The 13,835-nt window shown below is 42.3% G+C and overlaps 1 protein-coding gene across 2 annotated transcripts in view; it reads right to left on the bottom strand.

The window, feature by feature from the left end:
- PRKN (parkin RBR E3 ubiquitin protein ligase) overlaps window positions 1–13,835 on the bottom strand; it is a 1,360,680-nt gene that overhangs the window by 27,817 nt on the left and 1,319,028 nt on the right. For both annotated transcript variants that reach the window (XM_040448602.1, XM_040448601.1), the window contains exon 10: window positions 11,192–11,275. In XM_040448602.1, coding sequence (XP_040304536.1) covers window positions 11,192–11,275 — 84 coding nt within the window. The remainder of the gene's footprint in view (window positions 1–11,191; window positions 11,276–13,835) is intronic.

The raw sequence follows: 13,835 nt of genomic DNA, 5'->3' as shown, positions 1-13,835 counted from the left end.
GAGAGTTGTTTTAATGTGATTTTTTCTTGCTGTATTTGTTTTAAAGGAAAGCTAGAAGAGAAGTAAAATGTGTCTTCATCCTTATCAACACATGGGAAAGTCCATGAATCTAATCTAATGTATACTATTATGAGTGCCACCCTGGTATATTTCACAAGCCAACAATAGCCTACACATATCCCCTTTTCAACATGCAGCGTGACACCAGTTAGAACTATTGATTGTCAACTCCATGACCCTGGGTGTCTCTGTCTCTCTCCCTATACCTTGCCTACGATCTAAGTATGTGGTATAATGTTGTCAAGAGGCTCGAAATGAGATGGTGTATTTGAAAGTGCTTTGTAGGGGCGTCTGGGTGGCTCGGTCGGTTCAGCGTCCGACTTCAGCTCAGGTCATGATCTCACCATTCGTGGGTTCTAGCCCCGCGTTGGGCTTTGTGCTGATAGCTCAGAGCCCGGAGCCTACTTCGGATTCTGTGTCTCCCTCTCTCCCTGCCCCTCCCCTGCTTGTGCTCTGTTTCTCTCTCTCTCAAAAATAAATAAACATTAAAACATTTTAAATAAAAAAGGAAGTGCTTTGTAAATAAGTACTATACGAGTGTACATTATTATTTTTATCCCAGGCAAATTGGAGGTTTATTCTTCTAATTTACGAGGTAGATGGAGGGAACAGTGTGGTTTGCTGTGGGCAGTCTTATTTTCTCTTACAATTCAAAAGATGGCCAGGACAAAAGCCAACCCTGAAGTTACTGCCCATTCTTTTTAAAAATTTTAAATGATTTATTTTGTTTTATTATATAAAACAAACTTCATTGAGCATTTTAGAGTGAGCTTTTTTTCCTGCTTTCCTAATTTTTTCCTAATTATGAAAGAAAGTAGCTAGAATTTTTTGCCTTTGAAAAGACATGAGTGTGTCAGATTTTGCTCTGAAAAATATTTTCCATCTGAAAATTTATCTACATAGTGGTTCTTTTCAGCTTTATTGAGGTATGATAGAAAAACCAGACTGTAAGATATTTAAAGTATACAACGTGACGATGTGATATATCATACATTGGGCAAGCATTGTCTGCATTTTTTTTTCAACGTTTGTAATTTATTTTTGGGACAGAGAGAGACAGAGCATGAACGGGGGAGGGGCAGAGAGAGAGGGAGACACAGAATTGGAAGCAGGCTCCAGGCTCCGAGCTGTCAGCCCAGAGCCCGACGCGGGGCTCGAACTCACGGACTCCGAGATTGTGACCTGGCTGAAGTCGGACGCTTAACTGACTGCGCCACCCATGCGCCCCAAGCATTGTCTGCATTGAGTTAACACATCTATGACCTCACACAGTGCTGTGTGTGTGTGTGTGTGTGTGTGTGTGTGTGTGTGTATGAGAGAAAGAAAGAGAGAGAGAGAGAGAGAGAGAGAGAGAGAGAGAGAGAGAACATTTTAGTTCTATTTGCTTGGCAAATTTCAATTACAAAATACAGCGCTGTCAATGATAGTCACCTGGTTATACATGAGATCATTAGTCCTTATTCATCTTACAGTTGGAAGTTTGTATCTTATGTTTCCCTGACAATCACTTTTCTACTCTCTGTTTCTATGAGTTTGACATTTTTTTTTTGATTCCACATACATGTGATACCATGAAGTATTTGTCTTTGTCTGGCTTATTTCACTTAGCATAACCCTCAGTTTCATCCACATTGTTGTAAATGACAGACTTGCCTTCTTTTTTAAAGGCTGAGTAACATTCCACATATATCCTTTTATCTGTTGACAGACACTTAGCTTGTTTCCATAATCTTGGCTATTGTGAATAGTACTGCTAGGAACACGAGAGTGCAGATATCTCTTTGAGATATTGATTTTATATCCTTTGAATATATACTCAGAAGTGAAAATGCTGGATCATACAGTGGTCCTCATTTTAATTGCCTGAGGAACCTCTATTCTGCTTTATATGGTGGTTATGCCAGTTTACATTCCCACTGGCAAGGGTTTCCTTTCCTTCACGTCCTCACTGGCACTTCTTGTGTCCTGTCTTTTTGAGACTAGCCCTCCTAACAGGTGTGCAGTGGTGTCTCGTTGTGGTTTTGATCTGCGTTTCCCTGATGATTAATGATGTTGAGCAACTTTTCATGCACTTTTTGGCCATTTGTATGTCTGATTCTTGCATGTTGATTTTATATCCTGCAACTTGGCTGAAATTGTTAGTTCTAACAGCTTTTTGGCACAATCTTTAGGATTTTCTGTATATAGTGTCATGCCATCTGCACATAGAGATGCTACTTCTTCCTTTCCTATTTGGATGCCTTTTATTTATTTTTCTTGGTTAATTGCTCTGGATAGGACTTCCGGTACTAGGCTGAATAAAAGCGATGGGCATCCTTATCATGTCCCTGATCTTAGAAAAAGAACTTTCAGCTTTTCACCATTGCATATGATTAGCTGTGAGTTTCTCATATATGGCCTTTATTATGTTGAAGTCCGTTCTCTCTATACACAGTTTATTGAGAGTTTTTAATCAGGAATGGATGTTAAATTTTGTCGAATGCTTTTTCTGCATCTATTGAGATGATCATATGATATTTATCCTTCGTTGTTAATGTGACACATTATATTGATTGGTGGATGTTGAACCATACTTGCATTCCTGGAATAAATCTACTTGACAATGGTGTAGGATCCTTTTAATGCATTGTGGAATTGAATTTGCTAATATTTTGTTGAGGATTTATGGATCTATGCTCATCAGGGATATTGGTCTATAATTTTCTTTTCTTATAATGTCCTTGTCTAGATTTGGCATAGGATAATGCTGACCTTGTAAAATGAATTTGAAAGTACTTCTTTTCTATTTTTTGGAAGTGTTTGAGAATAATCGGTGTTAATTCTTCAAATGTTTGTTAGAAGTTGCCACTGAAGCCATCTGATCTTGGACTTTTGTTTGTTGGGAGGTTTTTGATCACTAATTCAATCTTCTTTCTTGTAATTGGTCTGTCAGATTTTCTGTTTCTTCATGATTCAGTCTTGGTAGGTTGTATGTTTTTTTCTCCATTTCTTCTAGATTGTCTGATTTGTTTGTGTATAGTTGTGCATAGTAGTTCCACGATCCTTTGTATTCCTATGGGATCAGTTGTAATGTCTTGTCTCTCTTCTGATTTTATTTGAGAACTTTATTTCTTGCTAATCCTAGTAAAGGCTTGCCAATTTAATCATCTTTTAAAAAACAACCCAGCTTTTAATTTTAATGTTTTTCTATTATCTTTTTAGTCTATATGTCATTTATTTTGATCTTTGTTATTTCCTTTTCTCCACTCTCATTGGGTTCAGTTTTTTTTAATTAAAAAAAATTTTTATTACTTATTTTTGAGAGTAAGCGAGTGAGCAGGGGAGGGGCAGAGAGAAGGGGAGACACAGAATCTGAAGCAGGCTCCAGGCTCTAAGCTGTCAGCTCAGCGGGGCTTGAACTCACGAGCCATGACATAATGACCTGAGCCAAAGTCAGACTCTAGTTAAGAGCCACCCAGGCACCCCAGGCTTAGTTTGCTTGTACTTTTCTAGCTCCTTAATGTGTAAAGTTAGATTGTTTATTTGAGATTGTTGTTGTTTCTTGATGTAGGCTTTTCATTTCAGCTTGAAGAACTCCCTTTAATATTTTTTCTAAGATTGGTCTCATGGTCATGAACTTCTACAACTTTTGTTTGTCTGGAAAACTCTACCTCTCTTTCAATTCTTTTTATTTTATTTTAAAATTTTTAAAAGTTTGTTTATGTATGTATGTATTTATGTATTTATGTACTTATTTATTTAGAGAGAACAAGTGGGAGAAGGGCAGTGCAGAGCCCAATGTGGGGCTTGAACTCATAAACTGTGAGATCATGACTTGAGCTGAAATCAAGAGGAGGATGCTTAAATGACTGTGCCACCCAAGCATCTCTCTTCTTCAATTATAAAGGACAACTTTGCTATGTAGAGAATTCTTGGGTGGCAGTTTTTTTCTTTCAGTACTTTGAATATATCACTCCACTCCCTTCTGGCTGGCAGTTTCTGCTGAAAAATCTGCTGACAGTCCTATGGGGATTCCCTTGTACATAACAAGTTGCTTTTCTCTTGCTGCTCTTAAAATTCTCTTCTTGTCTTTAACTTTTGACAATTTAATTACAATGTGTCTCTATGTGGATATCTTTAGATCTTAGTTAGTACATTTTGGACTTCTTGGTTTTGGATGTCTGTTTCTTGCCCCAGGTTAGAGAGGTTTTCAGCTATTATTTCTTTGTATAAGCGTTCTGACTCTTTCTCTCTTCTTCTCCTTGGACCCCTATAATTTGGATATTGGTCTCCTTGATAGTGTCCCGTAAGTCCTTCATGCTAGCTTCATTTTTAAAATTCTTTTTTCTTTTTGCTGCCCTGATTGGATGAGTTCCACTGGCCTGTCTTTGAGCTTACTGACTTTCTTCCACTTCATCTAGCCTGCTGTTGAATCTGTCTAGTGTATTTTTCAGGTCAGTTTTTGTATTCTTCAGCTCTGTGACTTCTGTTTGGTACTTTCTTATATTTTGTGTCTCTCTGTTGGAATTCTGTTTTGTTCATGCTTTGGTCTCTTGACCTTGGTGAGCATCTTCATGACTGTTATTTTGAACTCTTTATCAGATAAATCACTTATCTCTGTTTCGCTAAGATTTGTTTCTGGAGATTTACCTTGTTCTTTTGTTTGGAACATATTCCTCCATTGATTTCCCTTGATTCTCTGTGTTGGTTTTTGTGCATTAAACAGCCACCTCTCCCAGTCTTAACAGAGTTCTCATGCAGGAGATGAGCCTCACCAATTAACTCGGCCCAAGCTCCTAGCTGTCTCTGAAGTTTTTGTGATTGTCCAGGTCTCCTTCTTTGTTCTTAGCAGCTTCCAGTAGTTGAGGCTATGTCGAGACCTGTCAGGATACCGAAGGGGAGGACTGCATTCGGCATCTAGATGCAGGCTGATTAGAAGTGGGACCCTCAGGCAGCAGATGGGAAAGTAGGTAGTTAGTTAAGTCCCTTTCCAGGGAGAATCTGGGAGATGAATGTTTTTGCTTGCTCCCTCCACGTTGAGCCCAGGTATACAGCCGCAGAGTGGTGGTGGTGCTCCTGCACCTGTTACAAACTATTTCTTTGTTTGCTATAGTCTTGTAGGACTTGTGAATGCAAACTCCCTTGGCTATTGACGCCAGGCGATAAATCTGAGTGCCCATCTTTCAGGTGGAAGCTGTAAAAACTGGGGTGCCAGATGTATGTACAAGCTCCTTCCAAAGAGTTACTGGCAACTTGGTTCTATTATTGGAGCAAGTTGAAGGGAGAGGGTGGGGAAGGCATCTGCTGGCTTCCCTTGTCTCTGGGGAAGAGTGCAGCCAGTCCTTAGATGCCCGCTAAAATAGAAGCCTGGCTCTTGGGTGGCAACTTTTAAAGTATTTTGATAAATCCCTTTCAGGGAAAGATGGGAGATTGTGTTTTTTGCCTGCTTCCTCTGTGCTGGGCTCTGGGGGGATAGCCAGCCAAGAAGCGCTTCTTTGTTTGCTATAGTCCTGTGGGACTCCTGAATGGAAGTCTCTTTGGCTCTCAGAGCCAGGGATCAGAGCCCCATCCCTTGGGCCATGAACGTCAGGGTGCAGATGTGCTCACAAGCTCCTTCCAAGAGGACACAGGTGCCTTGTGGTGGATGCGAGGGAGAAGGTGAGAGAGGTGTCCTCTTGCTTCCCTGGTCTTTGGGGAGGAAGGCAGCCAACTGCTAGTGCCTGCTAAATTAGAAGCCTGGTCCAGAGACAGCAGCTTTCAAAGTATGCAGGCAAACCTCCTTCACGGAAAGGCTGGAAGGTGGGCAGTTTTGCCTCCCTCTGTGCTGAGTCCTGTGGGGATAGATGTGGGGCTTGTGGTGTGCCCCTGTAGGAATTGCTTCTGTGTTTGCTATAGTCTTGTGGGTCTCATTATTATCAGCCTTGTTGGCTGCAGAGCCAGGTGTTTGGCACCCAGTCTTAACAGTGGGGGTGCTAGACGTGGGGTCAAAACCCTTTGCTACTCTGCGAGAAGCAGGGGGTTGGGGCTTTCATCCTGAATGGCACAGTGCCGGTAGTGGGGTTCATGACAAGAGTGTGTCTCAGCCTCCCCATTTTGATGTGGGTATTTTCTCATTCATCTGATAGACAGGAGTCACCTGGCCAGTTTTTAGATCTTTTTCAGAGGGCATTACTCCAGGTTTGATGCATCTATGGGGGTTGGGAGCTCAGGATCCTCCTATGTCACCATCTTGGATGACTCCTCTCCACTCATTCTTGTAGAGTGCTTGCCCAGCTTCATGGAGAGAAGGGAGGGTTGGGGATGAAGGAAGGAGTTGTCATTCTTTCAACAAGCACCTGCTATACCTACTATATCTATATAGAGTACCTACTATATCTTAGGCATCCTAGGCACTGGGGGTTATAAAATAGGTACACACCTTGCATTAGCAAAGCTCATAATTTTAGTGAAGAGACAGGGAAACAATATTTCAGTGCGATGAATGTGTCACAGAAGTATGTACAGTTGTCTGAAAGCTTCAAGGAGGTTGTAGGGTGGGCAGATGGGTTCATGCAGCAGGTGATGTGTGATCTGGGTCTTGAAGGTTGAGTAGGAGCTTGGCAGGAAGGGATGGGCACACTCCCTTTAGACACTGTAGATTTATTACTCAGAAAGAGTGCTCACTGTTTCTGAACGATTTTGATCAGGTGATGCCACTGAAAATGATTTCCTTTGTGTCTTTGGATAATGCCATTAAAAATCTAGAAATCTCAGTTTGCCTTCCTGTTGAATAGGGAGAGTAACATCTACTACTTAGAACCACTGGGGGGAATGAATCAATTTCTGTGGTTTGCAAGAGCAAGTGTTTACTTATTAGAAAGCCTCCAGAGGGAATTTGTGGAAGGGGACGGGGCATGGGGAGGAGAACAACCAGGCAAGAACAAGGAAAAGCAAATGGGACTGGACTCTCATTAGCTTGTGATGGATCGATCTTCTGTCACTGATTTCCCAAATGCCCAGCAGTTTTGACCTAAAGTGTGTTCAATATTTTAAAACCAATTTAAAACCAATTTTTGAGTTTGCTTTAAAAAAATTATTGCATTAATCAAAAAGTGCATTAAGTTTAGGGTCAAGCAGCCCAACTGATGGAAAAAGCCTGACTGGGCCCCGGGAGACATGGGCTTGCCTGGCTGGGTAATGTAATATCAAAGTCCAAAAACCACTCAGCTTTCAAGGGAGAGCAGTGGACAGTGGCCACAAATGCTGAAAGGAAACACCTTACAAGTGAATTGAACTAGAAGGAAATGTGAAGAGGGTTAATGAGAGTATTTTGTTTTTATTAGCAGACTTTATCCATGAGGCTGCATCCAAAGCCTTCAGTCCCAAGAGGGGAGCTGCAATTAGATTTCTGTGGTTGGATGTGTAGCATGTCCTCTTTCAAAGATTTCGTGTCTGTGGAATTGCAGAGGTGATCCACCTGGAGATCACTCCCATTTGAGCGAAATATAGGAACAGAAAACAAGCTGGCCCTATTAGAATAGAAGTCCTCCTTTCTCTTAGTGAATGGAATTGGGTCTTTTAGTTTGATGAAATAGTTCGTTTGGTTCATTTCTTTCCAGGCCCAGGAGGAGCTACGATTGAAATCAAGAGGTTTTGGAGACGTGGTAAATCAGATTATAGGAATACACTCGTCATTCTGCATTCTTTCCCTTCCCCTCTTCTGCACCTGGAAGGCTGGCTCATTCGGACAGGCTGTGTCCCTCGGACCCCTCGAGGCTGGCTTTCGGTTGGGTGTGGCCAATGGGAGACATTAACAAGAGATCAGAGGATGGGAGAGAGAAATGGAGATGTCCCTTCATTCTCTTCCTGCTGGGGGCCTACCTCTGTCAATGCTGGACCCTCTGTGATTACACCTCCTGCCAAGAGGCCCCGCCTCCGTGGCTCCAGCTCACAGGATTATTCCCTGTGTGACACCATTCCCTCCTCTTGTCCCTTCAGAGTTAGGGGCTCATGGCTCCTCACTGATGCTGCACTTTGAGGCCCTCCACATTGTTTGGGGCTCTTGTGACCTTTCCCCACCTCTGTAGGCCATCCATGACCTTTCAGTTAAAGTCTCTTCATGTGCCCATCTGAGCTGAATTCTCTTTCCTGTAGGACCTGAATAAATCGGATGTATGGAAAAAGGGCAGCAAAACCCCAAGAAGTTGCCTTCTGTTCTCAGACAACAGTGGATGGACAGGCTCTTCCAGTTTGGTTGGTCAATTTGCTTTGTTTTCAAATAAGGGGAATATGAGGTTTGCCTAGGAGTGTGAACAAGGCAGGGAGGAGCCTCATGTCAGGGACGTCTTATTGCAGGGCCACCTCTTCTTGGATTCTTTCCTGCACATCTCTGTCCTAAATTAATGATTCTTCTTCTGAATTCCTGTTATAATGACTGTTGGTGCAGCCAACAATCTCACCTCTGTGACAGCAGGTACTTTATCCCCAGAGCCTAGCATAAAGTCTAACGGATTATAGGTGTTTAATACATATTCGTTGAATAAATGAAAGAATGTATTTTTCTTTTTAGAAGCCACAATCATTCAGCAAACATCTATGAAATATCTGTGCACCAGATAAAATTTTTGCCTCTGTATCTTTGTCCATGCAGTGTTTTTGCTGGAATGTTCTTTATCATCCTTCTCCCACTGTCCTTTTGCCACTCTTACCCAACTTCTATGACTTTTCTGGGGAAGTGTTATGCAAAGCTAAAGATTTCCTGAACTTTGTTGTAGCACATTACTATTATTATATATTTTTCTGTAAGTCTCCCCTATGACTCCCTCATGTGCTTATCTGCACAATATACTGAAAAGAAATACTTATCTGCAGTTTTCCAGCAGGATGTCTGGTGCATACAAATGCTGGACTTAATGTTTGCTAATGGGTGGTCTTTGCAGACACAGGCCCCTAGGTACTGGTCATCTATGCTTCAGCCCAGCTCTAACTTTTTTTCTCCCACTTTCCTGAGTTGAACATTAATGCTTTAATAGTTTAAAAATTTGGGGGGGGGGGGAGGAGGGCTACCTCAATCTTTAACACCAAGATTGGTTAGTTCTTGAATGAATAATGAAGGGGATTATCTAGTGCGTCTGGCACTTGGGCAACTATAGGTTAATGTGTTCTCTTCTTCACCCTATTTCTAGGGTGGACATTAAGGTATCACTTCTTAGTTTTCCAATAAGTGGACATTAAGGTATCACTTCTTAGAAGGCTTTGTGCATGTTTGCGATCATAGGAGCCCAGGGATATAAGTTGGTAGACCAAACCCATTTCTTAGAGCCTCAGTCTAGGCTAGCTCTTCTGGGCTACCATGGTCCTGAGGCAGGGGAGTCTCAGGATCAATATTATTCCTCACATCAGTATGCAGTGAGCTGGTATTTGAATGCCCCTGAGCTAAAATAAAATCAACAGAAAGAGCATTTGCTGCCTCTGTTGCAAAAATGGCAGTTCAGATCTAAATCTCCCCGTAGGCTCATAGCCAACATTTTAGAAGCTGATAAGAAGACCTGAATTCACTAATTATGTTTATTTGGTTGTGCTAATATTAGTAAATAAATCCACATAATGCCTTACAAAGATACACTTCTTTATGCTCTGATTTTAATTTTTTTTTTCAACGTTTATTTATTTTTGGGACAGAGAGAGACAGCGCATGAACGGGGGAGGGGCAGAGAGAGAGGGAGACACAGAATCGGAAACAGGCTCCAGGCTCTGAGCCATCCGCCCAGAGCCTGACGTGGGGCTCGAACTCACGGACCGCGAGATCGTGACCTGGCTGAAGTCGGCCGCTTAACCGACTGTGCCACCCAGGCGCCCCCTATGCTCTGATTTTAGAATATTCAGATATTTTGATGATTTTTTTTGATGTTTATTGTTTTCGAGAGAGAGTGCAAGTGGGGGAGGGGCAGAGAGAGGGAGAGAAGATCTGAAGCAGGGTCACGTGGTAACAGCAGAGTGCACGATGCGATGCAGGGCTCGAACTCATGAACTGTGAGATCATGACCTGAGCTGAAGTCAGACGCTTAACCCACTGAGCCACCCAGGTACCCCAGAACATTCAGATATTTAAATTTTTCTACTGTAAAATTGAAATGTTCTGAAATTTCTATGTCTGTTTCTGAGGTTCCTGTCAATAAAGTAACTAAAAGATTTATCCGGATAGGTTTAATGTTTAAAACCTTGTTAACATCTATATCAGTAGAAAAATAATGAGTAAATTCATCAACTGTGCTGAAATTTTACTCCTTTCCTCTAAGGTTTGGTTGATCATAATTAATAAATAAAAGAAAATGTATTTGCATTTCCCTAAGCCTGATATAGCAGATTGGAGAGTAAGGCTCAGTAAACACATTCTTTACCTAATCAAGACTGAAATACAATTTAGCATAGTTCATGATGTTGCTAAAAACCGGTAATATTCTTGCATCATATAATACTTCTATGCATATCATAGTTTCACCAAAGATTTTAAACAAGACAGTTTTGAAAAAAAGATATAAATGTAGGGTTAATATTGCTTGATCTGATTTGGAAATTGTTAAATTGTTTGTTCCTGTAAAGTCTCCTCTCATCACACTATTTTCCTTTTCCCTATTCCATATACCCCTAGGGAAAAATTATTATGAAAGTATGGACATATCCCAATGGCCATCTACAGCCCTACCCTGAGGAGGTGGATGGTTCTGGAAGGACTTTGAGGGTGGAGTAGCCAGAGCCACATCCCATGGTTGTTGGCTACTTAGTCTGGTTTGGGGTTTATATCTTATCTTATCTTATCTTATCTTATCTTATCTTATCATAATTTTTAAATATAATTTATTGTCAAGTTAGCTAACATACAGTGTATACAGTGTGCTCTTGGTTTCAGGGGTAGATTCCCATGATTCATCACTCCCAGTGCTCATCCCAGCAAGTGCCCTCCTCAATGCCCATCACCCATTTCACTCTCTCCCCCCCGCCCCATCAACCCTCAGTTTGTTCTCTGTATTTAAGAGTCTCTTGTGGTTTGCCAACCTCTCTGTTTGAAACTATTTTTTTTAAAGACTGAAACCCTCCCTGGGCTTCAGGAAGCAGCTCTTGTCTCTCCTCCATATCCTGAGCCCTGTTTTATGGCAGGAAGAGGTCACTGTACCTGAGAAACTGCTCCTGAGGCTTCAAACAGGGTGCTGCATTCACCTTCATGGTACGCTTCCTTACAGTCCCGGCAAAAGACGAACTGCAGAAGAACACACATGTGTTAGGGACGGGCTTGTGGGCTGCATCTGGACATAACATGTTTTCCCTTTTCCAAGCTCACTGGATTCATTCCTCTGACGTGTGTGATGGCTTCTGGGCCAGATCACTTTTTGCAAAGAGGAAATAAAGTTATATTTTGATGGTATTATTAATTCTTTACTAAACAATGTTCCAAGCACTATAGCAGGGTTTCAAGGATGCATGAGTCATGTTTCCTTTCTTCGAGGTGTTTCCAGTCTGGCAGAAAAGATAACAATGCAGATAAATATCTGTAGTAAAGTGTTTTTGGTGTTAGGCTCCAAGGGAAGTGACGTTATTCAAGAATTTCACATCTAGGGGCGCCTGGATGGCTCAGTTGGTTGAGTGTCTGACTCTTGGTTTTGGCTCAGATCATGATCTCATGGTTTGTGAGTTCCAGCCCCACATCGGACTCTGAGCTGACAGCGCAGAGCCTGCTTGGGATCCTCTCTCTCTGCCCCTCCCCTGCTTGTTCTCTCTCTCTCTCTCTCTCTCTCTCTCTCTCAAAATACGTAAATAAACTTAAAAAGAAAGAATTTCACATCTGGTATCTGTTTACATACATAGTGGATTTCTATGTTCATATTAATGGACTTGGTTTTGCAATGACAGCCTATAATGGAAAGAAGAAATAAATGGTGTCCCCTGAAAATTCATATGGTGAAGTCTTGACACCCAGGACCTCAGGGTGTGATTGCATTTGGAAATAGGGTCTTTGAAGAGGTAAGTAAGGTAAAATGAAGTCATTAGAGTGGCCCTCATCTTACATGACTGGTCTTTATGAGAGGAGATTAGGACACAGACACACACAGGGGCTGAGAGACACAAGGACACAGTGAGAATGTGGCCATCTGCAAGTCAAGGAGAGAGGCCTCAGTAGAAACCAAGGGGCTTGTTCTGGGGCTTCTAATCTGCCGGACTGTTTCTTACAGTTTTCTTCAAGAGTTTTTGTTGTTTGAGGCCCCCAGTCCAGGGTGCTTTGTTATGGTGGCTGTAGGAAGCCAATGCTTAGTCTGGAGACGATCTCCTCACCTGGTGATAGTGCTCCAGGGAATGGACGAGATCTGGGGACCAACCAACTGCCCTCTACCTTTCATCTGCAGGGAAGGAAGCTATGCAAGTGAATGCTGGAAAAGGAGGCTGTCCTCCTAGCATCTGGCATCAGTAGACCCTTCTAGAACTACTTCACCGTCACCCACCATGCTCTAGAGGTTGTGGCTAAGGGTGTGGGTTCTGCAGTCAGACACATGGGATTGAAGTCATCATCCCATCGCCTGTCCACGGAGATACCTTGGGAAGCCACCTTGTCACCTGGGCCTCAGTTATCCTTTGAAAACCCAGGATAACACTGGTAACTATCTCCTCTGATCACTGGAAGAGGTAGGTGAGATCATACGTGCTAACTGGTACACAAGATGTTCTAACTGTTACACAGATAACGGCCAGGGACTGCTTTTCCCCAACCCCATTTCACAACTGAAGAAGGAGTTGCTTTACTAGAAAACAGGTTCCTTTCAGCAAACATTCTCTACCTCGCTGGAGAGAAACAGGTCTCACAAGAGAACCAGTGTGATTAATGAGTATGGTGTGTGGGCAGTGGTGGTGATTTTATAGCATCGGCCCCGGATGAGCGGGTATTCCTCCCATGGAGAGGTGGGTTTGATGTCTCTTCTGCTTAGATACGGATGTGCTCACTACTTGACCAATAGCACATGGTGGGAGCGATGGTGTGCTGCTTTCTGGGCCCAGGCCTTAAGAAACTGGCAGCCTCCTCTCATGTGAGTGGCTCATGAGAGGCTCATGTACAGAGGAACCAAAGCCCTTGGCCAAGAGAATTGGCTGAGTGCAGACGGCCAGCACCAACTTGCCAGCCGTACGTCTGAGCCATGTTTCCAGGGGATCTTCCAGCCCCTGGATGAGTTGGCCCAGGTGACCCCGTGTGGAACAGAGACACATTGGCTTTACGGGACACTGCCCAAATTACAGCCCTGTGGGGGGGAAAGACAATATAAAGCAAAACAGGAACAAGATTGTTGCTGTTTTAAGTCACTAAGTTTTTTGGTATTTTTTACCCAGCAATCGATAACCGATATAGTAATGGCACTGAGAATCTGGAAGACTCAAGAAAGTTCTGGATGCTTAAAGTTCTCAAATGACTCTTCTATAGCATGAGCCAGGAAGTTGGCACAATTTTGCTTCAGATAAGACTGATGTGAACTGATAAACAAAATCACAAACAGGATACAGAAAAGTCCAGCTTTATGCCCCCGTACATCATCATCCCTTCTTGCCTCAAAAACAGCCCGTCCAAGGCAATTTTCCTTCGTGCTGTCTTCACCACGGAAACAGGTTCCCCTCCTTCCCCACATCCAATTTCTTGTTTTAACCCCTCGTCTGAAATTCGTCTTAATCTCAGCACATACCAAACCAGAAAAGGCGAGTATTTTATAAGGAAAAGGTCTCTTTATTTTATTTATTTTTTTTTTTTTAAATTTTTTTTTTTTTCAACGTTTATTTATTTT

The sequence above is a fragment of the Herpailurus yagouaroundi genome, unplaced genomic scaffold (genome assembly GCF_014898765.1).
Source record: "Herpailurus yagouaroundi ecotype Mexico unplaced genomic scaffold, PumYag 198, whole genome shotgun sequence".
In the NCBI taxonomy this organism is placed as follows: domain Eukaryota; kingdom Metazoa; phylum Chordata; class Mammalia; order Carnivora; family Felidae; genus Herpailurus; species Herpailurus yagouaroundi.
This window is presented reverse-complemented; position numbering and strand designations above follow the sequence as displayed.